This window comes from Mandrillus leucophaeus, unplaced genomic scaffold (genome assembly GCF_000951045.1).
Source record: "Mandrillus leucophaeus isolate KB7577 unplaced genomic scaffold, Mleu.le_1.0 Scaffold401, whole genome shotgun sequence".
Classification (NCBI taxonomy): domain Eukaryota; kingdom Metazoa; phylum Chordata; class Mammalia; order Primates; family Cercopithecidae; genus Mandrillus; species Mandrillus leucophaeus.
The window spans coordinates 1,580,462-1,588,294 of NW_012104266.1; the positions used below are offsets into that span (position 1 = coordinate 1,580,462).

A 7,833-nucleotide genomic window follows, 5' to 3' on the forward strand; every position below is an offset into this window, starting at 1 on the left:
CAGGCTGGCTTCCTTCTAGCATGACTAGGAATGCGATGGCTTACAATGTTCAGCAAGGTGTGCCTCTGTGCTAGCTGTGTCCAGCATATACTGCCTTTAATCTCAGTCGACTTTAGTGCGCTTAGTTGTTTTTTTTTTTTTTTTTTTTTTTGAGAGAGAGTTTCGCTCTTGTTGCCCAGGATGGTGTGCAATGGTGCAATCTCGGCTCACCGCAACCTCCGCCTCCCGGGTTCAAGTGATTCTCCTGCCTCGGCCTCTGGAGTGGCTGGGATTACAGGCATGTACCACCATGCCTGACTAATTTTTGTATTTTTAGTAGAGACGGAGTTTCTCCATGTTGGTCAGGCTGGTGTCGAACTCCCGACCTCAGGTGATCCACCCGCCTCAGCCTCCCAAAGTGCTGGAATTACAGGAATGAGCCACCACGCCTGGCCTGAAGTTAAAGATCTTTCTGAACTATAACAGTACTTTATAGTATATTTTTGTTTCCCAAGTCCCTTTGTATTTAGAATTCTAGTTTCCTTTTTTTCTCCTTAAATAGGTTTGTGTGTTTTTTTTTAAAGTATGCCATGATTCATGTAAAACACTTTGAAAATACAGTGTAGTGTTAAAAAAAAAGTCACTGGTAATCTATCTGGAGATTATCAACTGTTAATTTTTGGTGTATTTTCAGTGTTCTCTGTGTGTATGTAGTTGAGCTCATTTCTATATGTACAGTTTTTGTGTACTGTGCTTTTCACTTAATAAATATTTTTCTCTCTTTCATTTTTTATTATTTATTATTGAGACAGGGCCTCACTTTGTTGCCCAGACTAGTTTCAAACTCCTGGACTCAAGCGATCTTCCTGCCTCGGCCTCCCAGAGTGCTGAGATTACAAGCAAGAGCCACCCAACCCAGCCACATAAATATTACTGTGTTCTTTATAAAAATGTTTAATGACATGGGAAACTCATTCATTTTATTTTAATTAAATTATTATTTTTTTGTAGAGGTAGAGTCTTGTTATGTTGCTCAGGCTGGACTCCTGGGCTCAGGTGATCCTCCTGCCTCAGCCTCTCAAGTAGCCGAGACTTCAGGTGCACACCACCACACCTGGCTTGAGAAACTCATTTTAAACGGAAAGAAGATATGAAACAACATATGTGATATCCTATTAGTGTAAATGAAAAAAAGCAGACTGCATAAACATAGAAAGCTGGATTACTTCTACATTTTGGAGGAAAAACAAAAATTTTTTTTTTTTTGAGAAAGCAGTCTCTGTTGCCCAGGGTGGAATGTGTTGGCGCGATCTTGGCTCACTGCAACATCCGCCTCCCAGGTTGAAGTGATTCTTGTGCCTCAGCCTCCCGAGTAGCTGGAATTATAGGTGTGCACCACTGTGCTCAGATAATTGTTGTATTTTTAGTAGAGATGGGGTTTCACCAGGTTGGCCAGGCTGGTCTTGAACTCCTGACCTCAAGTGATCTGCCTGCCTTGGCCTCCTAAAGTCCTGGGATTACAGGCGTGAGCCACCGCACCCGGATACAAAAATGTCTGATTTTTAAAACCTAAGAAATAGGTTTTTTCCTTTCCATTCTGCCCACTTTATGGGGTTGTGTATTATTATTATGACTGTTTCATAATTTACTGATACATGTTGCATTTGTTAATAAAATTTATTACCATTTATTGTTAGCATACTTTACCGTATCATTTACTATAAGCAATTCCTTCTGAAACATTTAGGTTATTTAAATTTCAACTATTGTAAACAGTGTTGCAATGAACATTTTTGACTGCAACATTGTTTTATTTTTATTTTTTGAGACAGAATTTCACTCTTGTTGCCCAGGCTGGAGTGCAATGGCACGATCGCAGATCACTGCAACCACTGCCTCCCAGGTTTGAGTGATTGTTCTGCCTCAGCCTCCTGAGTAGCTGGGATTACAGGCATGTGCCACCACACCCAGCTAATTTTTGTATTTTTTGTAAAGATGGGGTTTCTCCATATTGGTCAGGTTGGTCTTGAACTCCTGACCTGAAGTGATCCACCTGCCTTGGCCTCCCAAAATGCTGTGATTACAGGTGTGAGCCACCGCGCCCAGCCTGCAACGTTATTTTAAAGTGAGAAATGCGCTGTGTAGGTTCCTTTTCAGTGGGCACGTGAGTAACTCACATTACTCATGTTACTCATAAAAAATCTTTTCCAGAATCTTGATTGAAAGGGGCATAAATGTTTTCTCTGTTACTATTTCCTCCTTGCGCTTTGACTAGGTTTTGCAGCCACCCTTGATGATGACAAACCTTGGTACTCCATTTTTCCCATTGACAATGAGGATCTGGTGTATGGACGCTGGGAGGACAATATCATTTGGGATGCTCAGGCCATGCCCCGGCTGTTGGAACCTCCTGTTTTGACACTTGATCCCAATGATGAGAACCTCATTTTGGGTATATTACTGGCAGAGGCCAGTGTTCCTTCTCCTTTGACAACTTGCTGTTAATGTCAACGGGCAGGAGGAAATCAGAAGGGTTGGAGAAGATTAGGACTAGAAACTTACAGGTAGTGGCTTGAAAGAGCAAAGTTTTGGCTGTTAGTTTATATTATTTGTGTATATGCTTAGGGAACACTCATGTAGGAATATTGGAAAGTTGCAACTTTGAAATGTCAGGAGCATAGTTTGTTCCGTTAGTGAATCATGGACTGGAAACTTCTAGGTAGCAGTTTCAGAGAGAGCAAAGTTGTAGCTGTTAGTTTTTAATTTGTGTATCCCCTAGGGAAAACTCATGTAGGAATGTCAGTAGTACCTTTGAGATGTCAAGCGTGTAGTTCAGTTAGTAAATTATGGACTAGAAGTTACCTGGGGTGGGATGAAAGATCTAGTTAAGAACTTCATTGGGACATCCATTACCTTAAAAAAGAAGAAAACTGGATACTTGTCTGTAGGAAAGGTGAATCTTCAGGGAGAGCAACTCAAGTGATTTTTGTTTTATTCTCAGAAATTCCTGATGAGAAGGAAGAGGCCACCTCTAACTCCCCCTCCAAGGAGAGTAAGAAGGAATCATCTCTGAAGAAGAGTCGAATTCTCTTAGGGAAAACAGGAGTCATCAAGGAGGAACCACAGCAGGTGTGTGAAGAAAAAAGGGGCTTAGCGTTTAGAGGAACAAAGGTAATAGAGAAGGATAGTCTGACCAAGATTTGTTTGATTATCTATCATTAGAACATGTCTCAGCCAGAAGTGAAAGATCCGTGGAATCTCTCCAATGATGAGTATTATTACCCCAAGCAACAGGGTCTTCGAGGCACCTTTGGAGGGAATATTATCCAGGTACAAATAGTGTCTTTTCTGTGGTAGAGGAGAACCCCATGGCTTTGTTCTGACGGAGGATATGGGAAAATCTTGCTTAGGCTGGAATTAGCTAATTTTAACCCTTCTATTTCCTGTTTTAGCATTCAATTCCTGCTGTGGAATTACGGCAGCCCTTCTTTCCCACCCACATGGGGCCCATCAAACTCCGGCAGTTCCATCGCCCACCTCTGAAAAAGTACTCATTTGGTGCACTCTCTCAGCCAGGTCCCCACTCAGTCCAACCTTTGCTAAAGCACATCAAAAAAAAGGCCAAGGTATAATTGAATTCTGGTTAGAAAACAGCTATAAAGAATATTGGGGTATAAATTAGGGAAATGTACCAGATATTAGATTCTATCAGGGAGTTGGTTACTTTCTCAGATGTGATAGAATGTTATTTTATTTATTTAGGAGAATGTCTTTATTGTTAGGTGATGCTGTGAAAATATTTAAAGGTGAGGTGTCACAATGACTGCATCTTTCAAAAACCATCCAGCAAAGTCTATAGAAAGGTAAAGGTTAAAAAAAAGGCAAAATATAAACAGCAACGTGGGATAAGTGTTCGTAGTACAGTAGTCCTTAGGTATCTCTGGGAGATTGGTTCTAGGACCTCCTCTGGATACCAAAATCTTTAGATGTTCCAGTTTCTGATATGATAGCATAATATTTGCACATAACCTATGCACATCCTCTCCTATACTTTAAATCACCTCTAGATTACTTACAATATCTATTCCAATGTAGATGCTATGTGAACGGTTGTTACACTGTTATTGTTTAGAGAATAATGACAAGACAAGTCTGTACCTGTTCAGCACAGATGCAGTTGTATTTTCTGAATATTTTGTATCTATGGTTGGTTGAATTCACGGATGCAGAACCATACATGGATATGGAGGGCTGACTGTACTATTGTTTGGACTTTACAGTAGTTTGAAAAATAGGTAAAATCTTTTTGGTGTGTTTGTCTCAGATTGAACAACATCATTGTGTGTAGTAGTTATCCTGTCAGGAGCTAGATGGTATTTTCTTTGTTCTGGACAGATGAGAGAACAAGAGAGGCAAGCTTCAGGTGGTGGAGAGATGTTTTTTATGCGCACACCTCAGGACCTCACAGGCAAAGATGGAGATCTTATTCTTGCAGAATATAGTGAGGAAAATGGACCCTTAATGATGCAGGTTGGCATGGCAACCAAGATAAAGAACTATTATAAACGGGTGAGTCTCTGCTCAGAGAATTTTTTTCCACACATAATTCTGCTTATGCTTCCATAAACTTTTATGTACAAACTTTTTGTTATTAACATAGCTGTAGTTAGAGATCTACTGGTAATCTGTGAACATATACCATAAATTTCGTGGGAGAAAGGAGTAGTACCTGTTTTGTAGTTAAAACATGTTGAGCATCTCAAACCTCAAAATTCGAAGTAAAAATCCAAAACTTTTTGAGCACTACTAACATGATACTCAAATGAAATACTCACTGGAGCATATTGGATTTCCAGATTTGGGATGCCCAACTGGTAAGTATAATGCAACTATTCCAAAATCCAAAACACTTCTGGTCACAAACATTTGGATGAGGGTTACTCAACATGTGTTAGTAAAGTGCTATGCTCATATTGTGTAGGATTATTGATTATATTCTGTGATTAATAACTGGGTCTTCTGTGTTCCTTTTAGAAACCTGGAAAAGATCCTGGAGCACCAGATTGTAAATATGGGGAAACTGTTTACTGCCATACATCTCCTTTCCTGGGCTCTCTCCATCCTGGCCAATTACTGCAGGTGAGGAATTCTTTCCTGTTTTTACTGTTAACTAAGGAAATTGATAAATGAGGAGCCAGTCAGCTCAGAAAGAACTATTATAATTTTAGTTGATTGAGATGCTTTAATATTAAGTACAAAGAAGATAAGTATAATCCAAAAATGTTTTAAAGAAATCTTTTTCTTAAAACTGGCTGTAAATTGTGTTGTTCTTAGGCTAAATGTAAAATAGGTTTTTAAAAATACACACTGGTAAGCTCAGTAACATCTGGGAAGCATAAGGAAGTCAACCTAGGATGAATTTACTATAATTTATGAATATTTAATTTTTGTGTATAAAATTGATAACATTTTGATCATATTAGCTGTGGTTATTGTGAATATTGAACCACACCTGAACTGTGCCATCTGCAGTCCCCAGCCATAGTGAAATGCCTTTTTTTCCTCCTTTATTCTAATGGGTGTAAAGAGGCCCTCTTGTAACAGCTTTTATATATTTAAGGGGGGAAGTATGGTGGTCCACAAATGATGTGGAAAATCTCTAGCACTGTCCTATCTTTTTTTTCTCCATTTCATTTCTCTTGGCAATCTTAACCATTTGTCCTACTCTTATACCTAGTTTATTCTACTGTTGTTATCCTTTACTCTCCTAAAACGTCTGCAAAACTCAGTTTTTTTCTTTATCCTTTACATCCATAGTCTATTGCCTACCAGATTTTTAGTATCATCTTTGTATTGTTGTTCTCCTTTCCCTGAAACTTTCTGTTGAGGTTTTCTACCAGTTCAGCCTCTTCTTTTGTGTCTACTTTTGTAGTCTCTTAAAGATCTTTTTTTTTTTTTTGAGACGGAGTCTTGCTCAGTCGCCCAGGCTGGAGTGCAGTGGCGTGGTCTTGGCTCACTGCAAGCTCCGCCTCCCGGGTTCACGCCGTTCTCCTGCCTCAGCCTCCCAAGTAGTTGGGACTACAGGCGCCCACCACCACGCCCGGCTAATTTTTTGCATTTTTAGTAGAGACGGGGTTTCACAGTGTTAACTAGGATGGTCTCGATCTCCTGACCTTGTGATCCACCCGCCTCGGCCTCCCAAAGTGCTGGGATTACAGGCAGGAGCCACCGCGCCCGGCTCTTAAAGATCTTTTTCTGGCCGAGTGCAGTGGCTCACGCCTGTAATCCCAGCACTTTGGGAGGCCGAGGTGGGCGAATTACCTGAGGTCAGGAGTTTGAGACCAGTCTGACCAACATGGAGAAACTCTGTTTCTACTAAAAATACAAAATTAATCGGGTGTGGTGGCACATGCCTGTAATCCCAGCTACTTGGGAGGCTGAGGCAGGAGGATCACTTGAACCCAGGAGGCGGAGGTTGCAGTGAGCCGAGATCGCGCCATTGCACTCCAGCCTGGGCAACAAGAGCGAAACTCCATCTCAAAAAAAAAGATCTTTTTCTGTATTCTGTAATTCTTTTTCTGTGTTCTTCTGTAATTCTTTTTCTGCCTGTATTTCACATTTAGAATTTTCTTTCCACACTCAGTGATGTTCTTCCCTCTTTCTGTCTACTCTTCTGATTTTCGGCGAAGGCTTTCCTTAGTCTCAGGCTTCTTATGACAGTTGATCCCTATCTTGCCTCTACTTAAACTGGCTTAGACGTTTCTGTTCAGCTGTCCTGTGCCCTACTGTCTTGTGTTTTCCTTTTTTTTTTCCAGCCTGTTCTGTCTAGCACTCTTTATACCTCATTGGTTGTTTTATGATTTGTTTGTTTGGAGACAGGGTCTGGCTCTGTCACCCAGGCTGGAGTGCAGTGGCACGATCTTGGCTCACTACAACTTCTGCCTCCTGGGCTCAAGCCATCCTCCCACCTCAGCTTCCCAAGTAGATGGGACAACAGGTGCATGCCACCACATCCAGCTAATTATTGTATTTTCTGTAGAAATGGGATTTTGTCATGTTGCCCAGGCTGGTCTTGAACTCCTGAGGTCAAGTGATCTACCCGCTTCGGCCTCCCATAGTGCTGGGATTACAGGCATGAGCCACCGTGCCCAGCGTTGTTTTATTTTTTAATTAGTTCACTAATTTATCCAACAAATGTTGCTCTCACCTGTTGTGTGTCGGGCTACACTGTGGTCTAGAGTAGTAGTGTAATACTTGGTACATTATTAAGTGATTTTCATATGTAATCTTCGTAGCAGTCCTGTGAGGTATAGGCATTTTTAAGTACCTCTGTTTTGTAGATGAGGAAAACTAAGCTTAGATATGTTAAATAGCTTAAATAGACTTGTTAAAAAGCTTAAATAGACATGTTAAATAATATAGGTAATGGCAGAGCTAGCATCATTTGAATTCACTTCCTGTATTTTCTCCCCTACTGACTCTGAAAGATAGTGGATGAAAAATTGTTTAATCACATTTGATAATCCATATTTTAATTTATTTGTATTACTGGATAGACTTTAGATGGCATAATGAAGATGGAGAGCAATAAGCTTGATTTTTCTTTCTCAGCAGTTGACTGAATTTCCTGGGGCTACTCTGTACATGATTTTTGTGTTTTTACTTTTGTTAGGCATTTGAGAACAACCTTTTTCGTGCTCCAATTTATCTTCATAAGATGCCAGAAACTGATTTCCTGATCATTCGGACAAGACAGGGATACTATATTCGGGAATTAGTGGATATTTTTGTGGTTGGCCAGCAGTGTCCCTTGTTTGAAGTTCCTGGGCCTAACTCCAAAAGGGCCAATACACA

At 40.5% G+C, this 7,833-nt stretch overlaps 1 protein-coding gene across 1 annotated transcript in view; it reads left to right on the forward strand.

Moving 5' to 3' along the window:
* TAF1 (TAF1 RNA polymerase II, TATA box binding protein (TBP)-associated factor, 250kDa) overlaps window positions 1-7,833 on the forward strand; it is a 125,815-nt gene that overhangs the window by 12,585 nt on the left and 105,397 nt on the right. Inside the window, exons 9-15 of the mRNA XM_011992078.1 lie at window positions 2,255-2,431; window positions 2,981-3,108; window positions 3,202-3,309; window positions 3,432-3,605; window positions 4,375-4,548; window positions 5,014-5,118; window positions 7,652-7,798. Coding sequence (XP_011847468.1) covers window positions 2,255-2,431; window positions 2,981-3,108; window positions 3,202-3,309; window positions 3,432-3,605; window positions 4,375-4,548; window positions 5,014-5,118; window positions 7,652-7,798 — 1,013 coding nt within the window. The remainder of the gene's footprint in view (window positions 1-2,254; window positions 2,432-2,980; window positions 3,109-3,201; window positions 3,310-3,431; window positions 3,606-4,374; window positions 4,549-5,013; window positions 5,119-7,651; window positions 7,799-7,833) is intronic.